The sequence below is a fragment of the Bos taurus genome, chromosome 3, assembly GCF_002263795.3.
Source record: "Bos taurus isolate L1 Dominette 01449 registration number 42190680 breed Hereford chromosome 3, ARS-UCD2.0, whole genome shotgun sequence".
Lineage (NCBI taxonomy): Eukaryota > Metazoa > Chordata > Mammalia > Artiodactyla > Bovidae > Bos > Bos taurus.
This window is the reverse complement of record NC_037330.1, coordinates 70,146,500-70,165,454: the sequence shown is the minus strand read 5'-3', so window position 1 is coordinate 70,165,454 and position 18,955 is coordinate 70,146,500. Positions and strand designations below refer to the sequence as shown.

The following is an 18,955-nucleotide window of genomic DNA, read 5'->3' as shown; positions in this document are numbered from 1 at the left end:
GAAAAACAACAACTTGTAAAACAAATGTGTTTCTATCTGCATATAAAAATGACATCTGTATATATAATATATAATATGATGCATTTAGATATGTTTATATAGAGAGAAACTTTTCTGAAATCATGCACACAAAAAAATACTTATCCACAGTTTTTGCTCAGGAAATAGAAAAAAGGCCAGGCAAGGAAAACCCTAGCTTTCATCTTATTCTCATCTATTCTGTGTTACGAAAACTTTTCAACCAATCTTTTATAAGAAAAATTTTTTTTTCAAAAACTTTAAAATGTCTATTACCTTTGATCCAGAAATTAAACTTCTTGGAAACTAGCCTAAGAAAATAATTGTTAATTTTAAATTATCTTAGGTAATAAGATATTAGGGTATGATTAACAGTAGTGAAAATAGGGAAAAACTTATGGAAATGGTAAAACTATGAAAAAAACACAGGATAGAATAATACACAGACATTAAACATATTCATGAAGATTACATAATAACATAAAAATGTTTATGGTATAAAGTTAGGAATAAAAAGCAAAATACAACATTTTATAGAATTTATGACAACATAGATTTGTAAACTCTAACTTTAGAAATAAAAAGCCTGACCAAATGTTGAAAGTGATTTTTGTGTGTGATAAATCCACAGATATTTTGAAGACCATTTTTCACAATCTCCTAAACGTTATTTTGTAAACTATTAATGAAAAATAAACACCAAAAGAGGTCTGGTACATACATACAGTTCAGTTCAGTCACTCGGTCGTATCCGACTCTTTGCGACCCCATGGACTGGAACATGCCAGGCTCCCTGTCCATCACTAACTCCTGGAGCTTGCTCAAACTCATGTCCATTGACTCGGTGATGCCATACAACCATCTAATCCTCTGTCTTACCCTTCTCCTCCAGCCTTCAATCTTTCCCAGCATGGGGGTCTTTTCCAATGACTCAGTTCTTTGCATCAGGTGGCCAAAGTATTGGAGTTTCAGCTTCAGCATCAGGATCTTCCCAATAAATACTCAGGACTGATTTCCTTTAGGATAGACTGGTTGGATCTCTTTGCAGTTCAAGGGACTCTCAAGAGTCTTCTCCAACACCACAGTTCAAAAGCATCAATTCTTCGGTGCTCAGCTTTCTTTATAGTCCAACTCTCACATCCATACATGACCACTGGAAAAACCATAGCTTTGACTAGATGGATCTTTTTTGGCAAGCAATATCTCTGCTTTTTAATATGCTGTCTAGATTTATCATAGCTTACCTTCCAAGGAGCAAGTGTCTTTTAATTTTATGGCTGCAGTCACCATCTGCACTGATTTTGGAGCCCCCCAAAATAAAGTCTCTCACTGTTTCCATTGTTTCCCCATCTGTCATGAAGTGATGGGACCGGATGCCATGATCTTCATTTTCTGAATGTTGAGTTTTAAGCCAACTTTTTACTCTCCTCTTTCACTTTCATCAAGAGGCTCTTTAGCTCTTCACTTTCTGCCATATGGGTGGTGTCATCTGCATATCTGAGGTTATTGATATTTCTCCCAGTAATCTTGATTTCACCCTGTGCTTCATCCAGCCCAGCTTTCACATGATGTACTCTGCATAGAAGTTAAATAAGCAGGGTGACAATATACAGACTTGACATACTCCTTTCCCGATTTAGAACCAGTCTGTTGTTCCATGTCCAGTTCTAACTGTCTCTTCTTGACCTGCAAACAGATTTCTCAGGAGGCAGGTCAGGTGGTCTGGTATTCCCATCTCTTGAAGAATTTTCCACAGTTTGTTGTGATCCACATAGTCAAAGGCTTTGGCGTAGTCAATAAAGCAGATGTTTTTCTGTAACTCTCTTGCTTTTTCTATGATCCATGGATATTGGCAAATTGATCTCTGGTTCCTCTGCCTTTTCTAAAACCAGCTTGAACATCTGGAACATTCACAATTCAGATACTGTCGAAGCCTGGCTTGGAGAATTTTGAGCATTACTTTACTAGCATGTGAGATGATTGCAATTGTGTGGTAGTTTGAACATTCTTTGACATTGCCTTTGTTTGGGATTGGAATGAAAACTGACCTTTTCCAGTCCTGTGGCCACTGCTGAGTTTTCCAAATTTGCTGGCATATTGAGTAGCCAGCAAATTTTGTAGCACTTTCACAGCATTATCTTTTAGGATTTGAAATAGCTCAACTGGAATTCCATCACCTCCACTAGCTTTGTTTTAGTGATGCTTCCTAAGGTCCACTTGACTTCAGACTCCAGGATGTCTGGCTCTAGGTGAGTGATCACACCATTGTGGTTATCTGGGTCATGAAGATCTTTTTTGAATAGTTCTTCTGTTCTTGCCACCTCTTCTTTATATCTTCTGCTTCTGTTAGGTTCATATAATTTCTATTGTGCCCATATTTGCATGAAATGTTCCCTTGGTATCTTTAATTTTCTTGAAGAGATCTCTAGTCTTTCCCATTCTATTGTTTTCCTCTATTTCTTTGCACTGATTCCTGAGGAAGGCTTTCTTATCTCTCCTTGCTATTCTTTGGAACTCTGCATTCAAATGGGTATATCTTTCCTTTTCTCCTTTACCTTTAGCTTCTCTTCTTTTCTCAGCTATTTGTAAGACCTCGTCAGACAAACTTTTTGCCTTTTTTGCATTTCTTTTTCTTGGGCGTGGTCTTGATCACTGCCTCCTGTAATATGTCACTAACCTCCAGCCATAGTTCTTCATACATTAGATCATAAGAAAGTCATAAACCTTGCCATCTAATGTTGAACCCATTTGAATGAAAAGATAACAAAATGTTTTAAAATTATAGATCTGATCAAGTCAAGAACACAGATTTCCCATAATAGTTGAGAAAAACAATAAACCTGTACACTTTTCATTTCACAAATCCAGAGGGAAAACCCACTTTTTTCCAAGTGACATGATTCTAGTTGAATGCTTCTATTAGTCCATGTATCACCTAATTAGAGCCCATATTATGTGCAGATTATTTTACAGAAAGCTGTCTACTTTCATAAATCCAAGTAAACAATCTAGTTTTCTGATGTGGAAATAAATGAAATAATAATGTCAATGTTGCTACTGAACTTTAACATTCTACCTTTTGGGTCAGCAGTTTGCTAAATTGTACAAATATTCTAGATTATATTCCATGTACCAGAATTGAACAATGAAATCCAAGATCAAACTTTTGAATTATTTTATTAAAGAGCTTCAAATGTATTTTAATAGGAGTCCTAACTCACATATGTTAAAATCATTTTGAAAATGTAGGGGGTCTTAATGTTATAATTCTAGGGCAGAGGTTGGCAAACTTTTTCTGTGAAGGGCCAGACAGTGAATCCTGAGGGCTTCGTGGGTCATAAAGTCTCTGTTGCAGCTACTTAACTCTGTTCTTGCAGAGCAAAAGCTGCAACTGAGAATATGTAAATAAATAAGCATGACTCTTTTCAATGAAACTTTATTTTCTGGAACTGTAATATGAATTTAATATAATTTTCATGAGTTATCATATATTCCTTTGATTTTTTTCCAATCATTTAAAAACAAAAAAAATATTATCTCACAGGCAATACAAAAAGAAAAGTGGTAGACCAGATTCAGCCTGTGGGCTGAAGTTTGTCAAACTGTTCATCAGAGTTTTTAACTTATTCTAAGCTAATATCCCTTGCTACTTCCCCATATTCAGCATGCTTTTATCCTCCTCCATCCCACCTTCAAAATCCTATCTAACCTTTAAAGTCCTCAAATATGTCCTTCATGAAAACTTTCTAAGTGTTCTTTATCAAATGGGCCTTCTCTTCCTTTGAAACTTTCATTTGTACTTTCTCTAGTTTTTATACATGACTACTGACCTTGTCCAGTTATGTATATGCCAAGCCTTCCTCTTAACATTTTGTGGATGAAACCCACTCCAGTTCAGTTCAGTTCAGTCACTCAGTCATGTCCGGCTCTTTGCAACCCCATGGACTGCAGCACGCCAGGCCTCCTTGTCCGTCACCAAGTCCCAGAGTTTACTCAAACACATGTCCATTGAGTCAATGATGCCATCCAACCATCTCATCCTCTGTCGTTCCTATTCTCTCCTGCCTTCAGTTCTGTCCCAGAATCAGGATCTTTTGAAATTAAACCGTCTCTTACACATTTCTTGTTGATCATGGTGCATGGCAGAAGGTTAATGATGATGGTTGAATGGAAAGATAACTATTTGACATCAGTTCCTGGATATGGGCCCCAGTGGTTTAATAACAGCTTTTAAGTTTCTAAAAAAATATTATAGACATTAAAAGTATTCATAAGATTTAAAACATGGACGGATTTTAGCAATATTAAAATGTGACAACAAATTTTACGTCGGAGTCAAAAAGAATGCCCACCATGTTGGTAGAGAAGATAGATGGAGAGATGGGAGAGATATAAGGCATGGGGTGCTATGTGAGAGCCAACTATCCACAGGACACAACTTAGTCCTTTAACTGTCCTCCTAGAGTTGAAAAAAGTATCAGACCTTCCACTGCCTGTGGTATCAGGGCCTGATTATCCTGGGACACGTCTTAAGACTTTCAATGTCACATTGAACTTCTTATACACCCAGGAAACCCCTGGATCAGAAAGTTACTCAGCTTCAGACAACTCAAAATGAAGTTCGGAGATTTCTACGAAATCTTTAAATTTTCATTTAACTTTAAATTCCTACTGCACAGATGCAATAGGAAATGTTCAGAAACTGGAGCCACTCTCCCTAAATTCACATTCTAGGAATGTTTCTTATTATCTGTGTGATCCTTGACATCTTACTTAACCTCTCCAAACCACAATTTTGTCATCTGTTAAAAAAAGAGACAATGACAAGAGAACCTAACTCGTGGGGATTTGGAGCATTGTGAGGATTAGGCAAGTTTCTCTGTCTAAGTACTTAGCACTATCACATAGAAATCATCTATCAGTGTTAGCTATATATACAGATGACTGCATATTTAGAAAAGAACAAATAGCATTGCTAATATTAAATAACCTCTAAGAAGCCACGCATACCCTTGCCTTCAGACATGTATTTTATTTGATTTTTGAGATAGAACTGCCATAGGAAGGAATTACAGAAAATAGGAGACAAGTTATATAAGAATTATCAAGTAATTTTTTAAATGCAGTAGAAGGAAAACAGCAAGCTGAAAATACATGTATGGTTATGTGACATAGAGAGAAATAGGAAAAAATTGAATCCTTCCGGCATTATCACAACAGTATTTCCCAAGCTTTGGCAGAATGCAGTGATCAAGATCAGGTTCCATGCACAGGGACAATGGCAGGTCAACTCAAAGGCCGTACTTACCACCTTTATCCACCCTATGGGGACCTGCCTTTTTGTCCTTCACCTTAGCAGTGCTTTCTTCCCAAAGCTTACTCTTCCTCTTTTCCTTTTCTTCCTTGGAAACATGTTCCCTGGACTTCTCAAATAAGCTCTCTGCAATCATTCCAGTTCCTTTCTCTGCTTCTTGTTCAAGAACATTCTCCAAATTTTCCTCTATCAGCAGAGGCTTGGTCTCCACATCTGTTTTTATTATTTCTTGTTCTTCAATTTCTGGAGAATCCTCAGTTGGAAGGTGGGTTTTTCCTGGCTTATCATTTTCACTCAACTCTTGAGAAGATGGACTTCTGACACTTTCATCTGGACTGTTTTCAGCGTTGGTCTCCTGGTCCCCCACTGCAGATTCATCTTCACTAGAACTAGAATATGGGTGACTTCTGGATGAGGTTGATGAAGCAGTTTTTCCATCTATGAAAAATAAAAGTGATGATATCACTGTATTTTCATAAGGGGAAATTTAATAATTATTGTGGGAATTACGTTCATAATTAATCATATTGACATTTTAAATATAGTTTAGTAGATTTGATTCCCTTTTCCCATATATTCCACATACTTATCATGATAAAGAAAAATCTATGTAATCTGTGAGTCTGTAAAAATTTTTAGTAGAAAGTCACATTTGAAAACAAATAGTGTTTATTTTTTGAGAGCCATATCATTGGAAAAAAACTATCTGTTTTGTTATAGAAGAAATGGAATAATCTTTTACTTGTTCAGCAGAAGCATTTATTTCATTATCATCTTGGGTAGCCACAGTATTCTCTGTACATAAAGTTTATATTTTTATCTATTGCAACACCCACCATACTAGTATAGTCTGGTAGCTGAGTATAGTAAAAATATCCATCGTTGTTGTTGTTCAGTCACGCAGATGTATCTGACTCTTTGTGACCCCATGGAGTGCAGCATTCCATGCTTTCCTATCCTTCACCATTTCCTGGAGTTTGCTCAGATTCATGTCCACTGAGTCAGTGATGCCATCCAACCATTTCATCCTCTGTCACCCCCTTCTCCTCCTGCCCTCAATCTTTCCCAGCATCAGTTATCTTTGTATTTGCATAATACCTAGATACTTAATAAATATTTTGAAATAATGCTCATGTGTGTGTGTGCACGCGCATGCGTGTGTGTAGAAGGAAATGTCTTTTTTCGGGTTCCCCAGAAGCAGATGCTGATGAGGATGCACAGGCAAGTGATGAAATGAGAATATGCTCCAGGAGAAGTTCTTCCAGCGTGGGGGAAGCAGGGAAGGGAAGGGAAGAAGTCAATCAAGGGAGCTATTTCAAGCAACATCTCAGCCTCAGCCCAAACTCAGGGGAAACTCTGAAGTCTAAATTATATTAAAATTTTTCCTCCCTGGAGGACTCTGGGCTCACACACTCTGCTCCAGTTAGACATGGCTACAGGCCACCCTGGGGGGACATAAACTCCTTGGCACTTTCAAGCTCTTTGTGCCTCAGGGTGAAGCCAATCCGGTAGCACAGGGCTGTCCTCTGAAGAAGACAGAGGATGCAGAGCTGGAAATGGGCACACAGAATCAATAAAAGAGATTCTAGGAGATTTATGAAGTATGCTGATGTGATGCTACAGATACCCAGTCTAGAAACTTACCACAGCCAAAAATGGTTCAGCATTTGCTACCTGCAAACACTTCAAAGTATCTCCAAGACAGTCACACACACATTGACTCTATAAGGAAGATGTGCTGCCTCAATGTCACGGCATACACTGCCATGGGCCAGAAAAATACAAACTTGCCTTTGATTTTTTTAACCAAATAGATCCACGTTATAATTGTTTTTTACAAAATACTTTTTTTTATTTTCCAAATGAAAGAGCCCACACTTACAAGCTGCTTAGCTTTCTTGTTTTCTCTTCTCTGTGTGCTCTGGACTCTTTTTGTCTGTTTCTTTCTTTTCTGCTTGGCAGCTACCCAGATGGCTATAGCAGCTGAGGCAGAGTTTAAGGGAAGAAATACCTGTCTTTACTCTTATCCTCTTTCCTCCAGCCCCAACGGCTCTCCATGACAAGATTTAGCATTTTAAGTGTAGTCATTGAGACATATCAGAGTCTCCACAAAGATTTCAGAGATGCTACCCAGCAGTAAAAAACAAACTCCAAAAAGCCTTTAAGCAACAGAACCCCTTAAGTACAATTCCATTTGTTCTTATCACTCAACTACCTTGACAGGCACCAGATGACCACTGTTTCTCAAAGGAGTCACATACTTCAGCGGCTCATTTTTTATCTCTGTTGTATAAGATCTAGATGTGCTGTTTCTCGGTAGGGAATGTACCGATCAAGGACAGACGTTCTCTATCTTATTTGTACTAGTTGAGAAACTTCAGGGACTATGATCTCCCCTCTCTTCAGTGTGTCTCACATTTGTTTTTTTTAAGAAAAGAAAAACAACTCCTGTTTGCTAGTGGTTTGATCAGTGGTTTTCATTAACTGCACAATTAGCTAGGACACAATGTTATATTGATACTTGTTATACATCCAAAAATATCCATATCTATCGTCTGAATGTTGACATGAAGATGCTCATTTTTGGCTCTGCTGCTGCTGCTGCTAAGTCATTTCAGTCGTGTCCGACTCTGTGCGACCCCACAGACGGCAGCCCACCAGGGTCCCCCGTCCCTGGGATTCTCCAGGCATGAACACTGGAGTGGGTTGCCATTTCCTTTAGCTCTGAGTGTTGTTCATATAATTTAAAAAATGAAGGCTCCTCTTTCTTTAGCAGCTTCTATTAATTATTTTATTTCAAAGGCTGAAACGAGCTATGGTTCATTTTTGAGTCAGTCCTTAAGAGAAGAAAGATCAGCAGAGTGAATGGCGAGGCTATCTGACCTCCCTTATAAACTCATTTCAGTTTTCAAATTTCTCTCCAACCTCCTTGCATAATCTTGTTTCACTCTCATTTCTTATTTTCATCTTCATACAGATGCTGGGGCGAGGCTTTGCCTACAAAAAAGCTCAAGGTGCTTTAGGGCCACGGAATGGGATTTTCAACACTAATTTTATTTATTCTCTTAGAAATAAAGTTTTTATGTAAAAATTTTTATATAAAGGAAGTTTGAGAGCAGACATGTAAATTGTAATTTTTTTCATCAGGAGGGAAAAAATTTGTCTTGGAGGCATGTTAGGAGACTTCACTGTCTCCTACCTGGAGTAGGAAATGGCAACCCACTCCAGGATTCTTACCTGGAAAATTCCATGGACAGAGGAGCCTGGTGGGCTACACAGTCCATGGGATCTCAAAGAGTCAGACACAACTGAGCAACTGAGCATGCACTGCCTCCTACCAAAATTCCATTAGTCTCTTCAACGCTCCTTTAGGTACTGATGCTAAGAATTTACCCTTGGTCTCCATGGTAGCGACCTGACTTGCACGCATTCCCTAAGTCCTCTGCCAAAACCATCATGTTTGGTGCCACAGCTCTACCTCCTAAGAAGGATCCCTAACTTGTCTCTCTCCACATTCAATCAACCCCAAATCCCTTCACTATCTTTTCTCTTCATGCAATCAAAACTACACAGTGATAATAATTTCTTCTTTTACATCACTATTTCGCACATAAGATTGAGAGAAAACACTATGTTTTTCTGTAAAACAACCCTAGGTGCTCCAATCATGACTAAGCTACTCATTACCTACGACTTTGGTTATGCTACTTCTCTAAGCCTCTGTTTTCTTGGCTGTAAATTCTACCTATTGTTCTCAATAAATAATTACAGAAATTACATGATAAAATTAATCTCACCAAATCAAATAATAATTTCTTTATGATTTTCAGTCTTCTTCCCTAATATTATACATGATAGTCAGTTCAGTTGCTCAGTCAGGTCCGACTCTTTGCAAGCCCATGAACCGGAACACACCAGGCCTCCCTGTCCATTACCCACTCCGAGAGTTTACCCAAACCCACATGCACTGAGTCGGTGATGCCATCCAGTCATCTCATCCTCTCTCATCCCCTTCTCCTCCTGCCCTCAATCTTTTCCAGCATCAGGGTGTTTTCAAATGAGTCAGCTCTTCACATCAGGTGGCCAAAGTATTGGAGTTTCAGCTTCAACATCAGTCCTTCCAATGAACACCCAGGACTGATCTCCTTTAGGATGGATTGGTTGGATCTCCTTACAGTCTAAGGGACTCTCAAGGGTCTTCTCCAACACCGCAGTTCAAAAGCATCAATTTTTAAGTGCTCAGCCTTCTTTATAGTCCAACTCTCACATCCATACATGACCACTGGAAAAACAAAAGCCTTGACTAGACCAACCTTTGTTGGCAAAGTAATGTCTCTGCCTTTTAATATGCTGTCTAGGTTGGTCATAACTTTCCTTCCAAGGAGTAAGTGTCTTTTAATTTCATAGCTGCAATCACCATCTGCAGTGATTTTGGAGCCCAAAAAATAAAGTCAGCCACTGTTTCCCCATCTATTTGCCATGAAGTCATGGGACCGGATGCCATGATCTTAGTTTTCTGAATGTTGGGCTTTTTCACTCTCCTCTTTTACTTTCATCAAGAGGCTTTTTAGTTCCTCTTCACTTTCTGCCAAAAGGGTGGTGTCATCTGTATATCTGAGGTGATTGATATTTCTCCTGGCAATCTTGACTCCAGCTTGTGCTTCTTCCAGCCCCGCATTTCTCATGATGTACTCTGCATATAAGTTAAATGAGCAGGGTGACAATATACAGCCTTGACGTACTCCTTTTCCCATTTGGAACCAGTCTGTTGTTCCATGTCCAGTTCTAACTGTTGCTTCCTGAGCTGCATACAGGTTTCTCAAGAGGCAGGTCAGGTGGTCGAGGTTTCCCACCTCTTTCAGAATTTTCCAGTTTATTGTGATCCACACAGTCAAAGGTTTTGGCATAGTCAATAAAGCAAAAATAGATGTTTTTCTTGCTTTTTTGATGATCCAGTGGATGTTGACAATTTGATCTCTGGTTCCTCTGCCTTCTCTAAAACCAGCTTGAACATCTGGAAGTTCACAGTTCATGTATTGCTGAAGCCTGGCTTGGAGAATTTTGAGCATTACTTTACTAGCGTGTGAGATGAGTGCAATTGTGTGGTACACTTTGAGCATTCTGTGGCATTGCTTTTCTTTGGGATTGGAATGAAAACTGACCTTTTCCAGTCCTGTGGCCACTGCTGAGTTTTCCAAATTTGCTGATATATTGAGTGTAGCACTTTCACATTATTATTATTTGAAATAGCTCAACTGGAATTCCATCACCTCCACTAGCTTTGTTCGTAGTGATGCTTCCTAAGGCATGATAAGTAACATTCTAATAAATCTTTCTTGTGATTTCACCCTGTACATTATATTATGAATAGTAGTCACAGTCACCATTTAATGAGTAAAATAAGACAAAACTTGATCATGATTATGCACCTACTCTACACCAAGCAATGAGGTAAGCACTTTACAAGCAATTCATTTAATCCCAAGGAATACTTATCTTCTTTTTCTTGATTTAGAAGGTAAAAACTACAGAAGTTAAATAATATCCACTGTCCATTAGCTATAAAGGAACAACTTTTGTAAAATACTGCTTTTGTAATGAGATGTTTCCCCCCGAGTTCAATCCCTGGGTGTGGAAGATTCCCTGGAGAAGGGAATGGATACCCACACAAGTATTCTCACCTAAAGAAGTCCATGGACAGAGGAGCTTGGTGGGCTACAGTCCATGGGGTTGCAAAGAGTTGGACACAAGTGAGCAACTAACACTTTCACATTTTCAATGACATGTTTGTATTTGGTGTAAGGGAGAACATATGTCCTCTCTTGATAATGAAATGAGCTCATTATCAGTGCATCAGTAAGATAAATATATACATTACTTTGTAAGGGTAAACATCTAAAATAAATTCAGATGTAGCAGGAGGAGAAGAAGCAAGCTTAAAAGTTCCTCCATATTTAACTTTAATTGGGTTTTCTAAACATTAATATGAATACTTAAAATACTGAGAATATAATCAAATCATGTATCACACTGTGCTGCTTAAGTCTTTTTCAATTTATCCATTAATGTAGTCCACCAGCCATGCATTTCACAAGATTTTATTGAGTGTCTCAATAATATCACTGCCATGTACAAGGCAGATTCAAAACTATAGAGAAGCACCTCATAGATAAGTAATTTATGGGAACTAAAAGATGATGCTGCATTTAAGTATCCATCTGAAAGCCATCCTACTTCAGTGATCCAAAAGTGAAGATAAAATGAGCAATTCTTACAGTTAAGAAAAATTAAAATGTGACTAACCATGCAAAAAAATGCAGATTTCTGACCAAAAGCTGCCTACAATCTTCCCCTAACCCTCTGTTGTCTAAGGATTACTGAAGTCCATAGAGTGTGGTTTCAGAGCATATGCAATTTCAACATAGAAGGAGCATCATTCCCTCATATCCATCTCTTCAAGCCCATAGTCAGACCCAGAAAGGAAGAGTGAGATATCTGAAGTATGTCAGGTAAAGAGAATATTTTTGTGACACTGAGATTTTTAAAGTATTTAAGGCCGACTGCTTCAATAGAGTGAAAAATAGCACAAGTGAAATATTATCTTTTTTACTAGAAAAAAATTGCTTTAATTCTTGTTCCTTTCTTTGTGTTATGGGAACAGATGCCGCCTCTCTCTCTCCCTCCGCTTCCCCCCGTTCTCTTTCTCATAAGGAGCTACTTAGTCTTTACCTCTTACTCATAGGTACTATCAGCCAAACTGTCCACAAAAGTCTGTTCTCAGCAACATGACACTTTCCCCCTCAACCTTATAACATTTATCTATGACAATGTATTTTCAAGTCGTGAATTAGCTCCCAGGGTTGTCAACACAAACGCAGAGAAAAGGAAGCTGTCATTCTTTTTAAATGAAGGGAAGTCTCACACATCATTCTCAAAGTAGGGTCTTCTCTTAGTGGGTGCTCAGTCCCTGGCACTCCATCACTTGTGAGCCGCTCAGCACAGGGTATTTATCAAGGCAGGCCGATACAATTGTTTGCTGGCAGTTTAAATGGGGCCGACTTGTCACGGGAGTGACAGCCTGGGCAATTGTTTGCCCTCTGGGAACAGGTGCAGGCAGGTTCAAATGAAACGCATCCAAACACTAACAGCAAGATTCTTAATCATGTCAATAAAAAGGATGTACCAGTGTCTAGGATGCAGTGGTCACAATATGCCTCTTAGACTTTTGAAGATGAAATGCTGTCTGGCTTTTCAATAGAGCGTACCAAGGAATCTATTATGTCATTATCATTTTTAATACACATTTCTTGTTTGCTGGATGAAATCTCTAATTCTGATACTCTGCATGCTAAAAAGAATATTTTTGAATAACACAGGGTCAGGTTATCAAAATAATGGGATGGAAAATAAAAGAGCCTGTAGGTGGAAGAAAGAAATGGTAATAAGCAATGAGATTTTTACTTCAGAATAATGGCAAAGATTAAATGTAAATCTCAGGAATGCAAAGGAGCTCTTAAAAAGGATTGTTAAAAAATGTCATTACTGAAAGAAAAATAGTTAACCAGTTTAACTTGGGGCTTTTAAATGTCCCAACATTGTGGACTAGATTCTACATGTTCTGATAGTTTTCGTTACATAACTATTTAAAATATTATGTATTCTATACCTACCTTATGCAGCTAACTCTACACAATGTTTTGAATAAAATTCTAATAATAATCACATAGTGTAAATGTAACTAGATAGCATGGCACTGACAAAAGTATTTTGGGACTCTTGGTGTTAATCAAGTAATTCTTAATATTCACAAAATATCCTTTAGGAAATTGCCTCTGTGAGAAATAACAAAAACAACACTGTCTTAGCTTTTGTAGTATAATTAATCTGTGTGTTATTAATTTGGGTGATTAATTTTAAAGGCAAAATTTAACACACATGGAACTGTAAGTGGAAAATGAATTATGGCATGATAAAGTTTCATAAAATAAAGAGCTCAGTGAAGGCTGTGGAAGTAGGAGAGTCTCATGGAAGAGGAGGGCAATGAACTGGAAATGAGCAACAGGCCAGGGAGTGGATCAATGGAAGAGAAAGGTAAATTTAGGTAAAATTAAAATTTTTCCATTTTATTTTCTTCTGTTTAAAAGCAAAACAAAATCACAAAACAGAAGTTAAAAAATAGAATAAGATGAAGAGCTCAAGATAAATGCCTCTTTAAAATATACGTTCTTAAGGAAACAAAATCCTTTTATTAGAGGCATTTGCATTAATTTTAGACAAGTAGATGTTGACTGATTTGGAGAAACGTTACATTGTTTTTCTCCAAAATCCAGGCTCTGAATTTTGCGTCTTGGCTCCACCACTTTCCAGCTGTGTGAGTTACTTAATCTCATTATTTCCAAGTTTCTTTACTTGTAAAATGGAGGCAAAAAGTACCTGCTTTTTTAAAAGTTGTTTGAGGTAAGTCAGATAATTCATGTGAAATAGTTAATATGAGCTCGGCACAAAATCGAGTCTTATAAACAATACCTATAGGATTCTTTCCTAAACATGGGATTCCAGTTATTTAACTGCAAGCAGTATTCAGTGTTAAAGCTTACCATCATTGTCAGCTATTCAATAATCACAGGTCTAAATGATTAAAGCTTTCCCTCCAAGTAAAATTCAAGTACTGCATATATCTTTGTCTGCTTGAACATTAAAAAATTATTCGATCTTGGAAGAAATTCATTTGATCCCAGGAAGGAAGTTGATAACACAGCACAAAAATAATCCTCAGATGACCATATATTGAAATAATGTACTGACTCTTGACAAAATCAATAGATGACAATTCCCTACCATCATTGAAGAGATAAAAAATTGAGTTCCTCTTTGTTTTGACTAGATTATATTTATACACAAACACATTTTCAAACTGTTTTCCCGGTTCAAGTATAGTTTCTTTAAAATAGGATTCAGGTGACATCACTTTTCCATACAATTCTTTTAACTTTTTCTATATCATATAGGAATATGAATTAAATTCAACATTTACATTCAAGATGAGAAAAGAAACATATATTAGGCATGCCTAGAAATATAAAATGTTAAGTACTGAGAAATTTAAAAGGCTTAATTTAAGACTTTACTAAAAATTTTCAGTGCCTGACTATTAATATACAGTAGCTCTTTCAACTGTAATTGAAATGGCAGCAAATCTTTTCAAATGTATTGAAAGTTAAAGTCATTCTAGTTTTTCACATTGTGTTTTTTACAATGTGTTGTCACATTGTGCTTTTCACATCGCTTCACTCTTTGCTTTGACTATCAGGAAGTTCAGGATTATTTTAACTCAAGGGTAGTCATGATCCCCTATGCAGCTCCTAGCAAAATTATCTTCTCTCTTACTCTAAATAATTTCTGTTCTTTATTTTATTGCCCTGTGTATGTCTGCATGAAATTTTAGGATAGGTTTTCTTAAATTCTTTCTTGAAGAGGACAAAGTGACAAACTATTTGTTCTTGTGATTACTTCATTACTTAATTTACTCTTATTTTGTATAATTCAAATATATCCCTTGAATTCAAACTTTTGATATTTTTATACAGGAAAAAATTTGAGAAGTGAAAAATGGAGAAAATGGACAGCAATTCAAAAACTCATCATAATGTGACCTCATTTCTCTAGTTTAAAGCAAACTGCATAGACATACACACACTTAAATATAAGAGGCTATTATTATCACTGATAAAATGCCCAGAATGTACCAGGGAAGATATATCATTTATTTACTAAGACCTACATAGCCTTGGCCAAACATTTTCAAGGGACAAAGCCAGAAATGGATTCCTTCTTTGGATATTATCTTAGTAACTTGACATGTTTTTAAAAATCTTAAAAATTCAAGATATGCCACATATAATGAGGGTTTTTTTATCTACCTGAAATATTATGTATTTTCCCTATGAAATTCAGAATCATTTTAGGCTTGAATATTGTACAGGGGAAATTTTATCAATCTTTCCATAAACTGATATACCAGCATCTTGTGTTCAAAGTAAATTAAAAAAAAATGAGCATAAATAAGGGAGAAATTTTCAACTTTCCTTTAATTGAATAGGAACCACTTTTCATTTTCCAAAGCCAAAAGAGATGGTCTATATGTGTGTGCACATAAGAGAACACTGAAAAAAAATTTTTTAATGAGGTAACTTTCTAAGTAAACAGGAGATGTGTCACTACAAGTTTTACCTGACGCCTTGCTGGAAAATCCCAGCAAATTAAAGAGAAAGGATTCCATAATGGGTATCTATGGAAGATGGGGTGACCAGCACCTTCTGGTAAGGGTACCACGTTCTAAACAGTCTTAAAGGAGGCTTATCTCATTAAATATAAGGGAAAGTAGCGACACTTGCTAAACAGCCTATGCCGCATGATAAGCTAAACAACTTGCCTTGTTTATCATCTTCCAATTCACTCTCCGAGCATCCATCACCCTCATCTTTCACATTGTCATCAGCATCTGGTGCCTTCCACAAAGAGGTTTCACTTTCCCTTTCAGGGTCTAAATGATCTTTTTCATCCTCCGAGGGTGACTTCGACATTTCATTCATTTGATCATCAGCCTGTCCTTCTTCATTAGCTTTCCCATCTTGTTTCTCTTCGTCTGCTTCAAAATCTTCTTCATATTCTGAGAAAAGAAAATCTCCACTATGAGAATGAAAATAGAATCCCTAATACTGAGCCCATTTCACTTAATGAGGACTTTGACTCCATTATCCTCTGCTCTCTGGGCCTTTCTGCACTTCTTTTTCACACAATTAGTGAACATGGAAAACTAATAGCAAATGATCAAAGATAGCAATCAGTTACATATACAAGAGCACTAAAGAAACGAAGCTCCAAATGACGAGCCTGAAACCTAATAAAAGCTCATTTACAAATGGACATCGTCATCTACAATAACCAAAATGGACAAGAGAAGGACTCGATAGAAAACAATAAATTAGAAATAAATTAAAAATGAAGAGAACAGGATTATAATAATGAAAGTTAATTTGGAGACCCAGTGAGGTCATATTTTATAGGAAGAATGTTCAAAATATTTGGATATCAAGTTAATGAATAGTGAAGTAGAAAAATTCAATTAATCAAGCCCAAAGGCCCTGAGAAGTAACACTGTGAATAGTAAATTCTTTGAGAGTACCAAATGGACATCAAAAATGCATTATGAAGGATTCTATACCTGGGCTAGAACTGAAATCATATGCATTATTCATTCCTACAATCAATAAAATAATTACATTCCAAGGATAAAAATTCTTATAAAATAGAATATGCTTGTCACAATCATGAATTTGCTTCATTCCCTACAGAAGTGTAACACATCTGCAGCAGGAAAAGGAATCTGTCACATCAGATAAACGCCATCTGTCCCTTGTGGTTATAATTTTTCACCTTTCATATTTAATTATTCCCCTTTTTCTTCCACCAAGAACTAAAAATCTTGAAGTGACAACATGCCAAGGATAGACAGCAAAAGGATTTCATGCAGAACCAATTAAGCAAATAAACAATTATCTTTAAAATAAAGATTACAGGGAAAATAAAGGTTTCCCTTTTTCTGTGTTTTAGTTATTAGATAGTCTGGTTTCTTCTCCAGTGGTGGGGGCCTCTTGGGTAATTACTTGAGAGTAGTCCACTTTGCCACAATGAGAGAAACTTAATTCAGAAATGCATGCCCTGTGCATAAGTAGAAAGCTCTTTCAATGCAGAGAAGGTACGAGGGTCATGTTAGAAGAAAAGTGAAATCAAAAACTGTAACAAAAAAGCAAACAAAGAGAACTCATGAGAATATTTTCATGAAAGAGAGTTAATACGTAAAAAGAGAAATGCAAATTATCGTAGGACAAAATTATAAAATAAGCAAGAAGATGAAAAATTTGGTTTCTATTGCATAATACAAACAGAAAGTACTAATGAAAACAAATACCTTGATTCAAATATTTCAGGCCAAGTAAGAGGATAACTCCTCACTTGGTCCAGTAAGGTTCTCTTTATTGAGAACTTCCCATGTGGAAGAGGATAAAATCGCAAGATTAAAGACGTTACAGTAATACAGCCCCTGCCTATCAATGGATATCCAATTTTTGTAGAGGAAATAAGACATAGATACACAAGAAATACTGTACTCATGTTTGAATAGTTTTTATACATGACCCTCAGTAAGTCTAGTTCTAACACTATTGGGCTTGATTGCTGTAGATTTTTATATAGGACTCTTGATTAATAATGTGAAATAATGTCAAACAAGTGGAATAGAGTCAAATTGAAGAGAGAAAAGTCATTCAGAGATTTTGGAAGACTTCCTAGGGAGTAGCTGAAGTTAGCCACAGAACATACACACATAGAGAAACACATCAGAAACAGGTATTTGCTGCTGGTCATAGGATAAGCAGAGACAGATAGTACATGAATAAATTGCTTCAATTTCATGAACTATTACAGAGTGGTGAAGTATGAGGGTTTTGGAGTCACACTGTCATGTGTCCAGGTACCAAACACAGCTGTGTGATCTCAATTTGCTGAACATCTTTAAGTTTCAGTTTCTTCATTTATGGTATGAGTGGTACCTGCCTCACAAAACTGGGGAATATTAAAAGCAACAATGCTTAAAATGTGCTCAGTATAGTGCCAAGGAAAGTAGGTACCTAACAAATATTGTTTTGTTGTTTTAGTTGCTAAGTGGTGTCTGATTCTTTTGTGACCCCATGGACTGGAGCCTGCCAGGCTCCTCTGTCCATGGGATTTCCCAGGCAAAAATGTTGGAGTGAGTTGTCATCTCCTTCTCCAGGGGATCTTGCCCACCCAGGGATCAAACCCTGGTCTCCTGCACTGTCATGTGGATTCTTTACCACTGAGCCCTCAGGGAAACCCAAATAAATATTAGAGATCAGTAGTAATTGTGATTGACTGGGGAGTGGAGGGAGTTGGTAGTAGCACAGGAGAAATCACACACAATACGTGCTATGTTGACAGCAATACACTCTAACGGTGGCACCTGATTAAAATGAGAGAAGTACAGTGTCCACAATTAGGACACAATTGCAGTCATATTATTGAAGCAGAGGAAAAATCCCTGCATCCTTTTTGGCAGGAGCTTCAGTGCTTTCTCTCAAATAGGAAATTCAAAGCTGCCCCAGCTTTGTTCTATCATCACAGTTAAATACTAGTCTTCTATTAACCAGGAGCTCTGCATTAGCATCAGAGCTCAAAACAACTCCTTCATCTATCTACTCATGTTTTTAGTATGAATGAACTAGTGGCATGCTTTCTGGATCCCTTTTCATAATTTCTTCTGTTTCTCCATTTCATCTTTATTCTCCCTGAGAATGTAATTAGGTTGTTGTTTACCATCCCCACTAATGAGGAAGCAAGTCAGTGCAAGGTCAACATCAATCCAGCCGCAACTCTGCCTGGCTGACCTCCACACAGGCTTCTTGCTGCCCTGACCATCAGTGACTGTTTTACAGAGAGCTGAAGACTTTATCAGCTTTTTCTCCTTTCTTTTAAATGGAAATGGGCATTTAAAATCCATTAGAAAGACCTTGAGAAAAGCTGTATTACAGGCATAAAGTATGCTAC

The 18,955-nt window shown here is 37.1% G+C and overlaps 1 protein-coding gene across 7 annotated transcripts in view; it reads right to left on the bottom strand.

The window, feature by feature from the left end:
- Positions 1-18,955, bottom strand: part of ERICH3 (glutamate rich 3) — a 119,705-nt gene that overhangs the window by 15,477 nt on the left and 85,273 nt on the right. For all 7 annotated transcript variants that reach the window (XM_024990109.2, XM_059885109.1, XM_059885110.1 and 4 more), the window contains 2 exons: positions 15,765-16,001; positions 5,327-5,770 (listed from right to left, as the gene is read on the bottom strand). In XM_024990109.2, the coding sequence (XP_024845877.1) occupies positions 5,327-5,770; positions 15,765-16,001 (681 nt within the window). The remainder of the gene's footprint in view (positions 1-5,326; positions 5,771-15,764; positions 16,002-18,955) is intronic.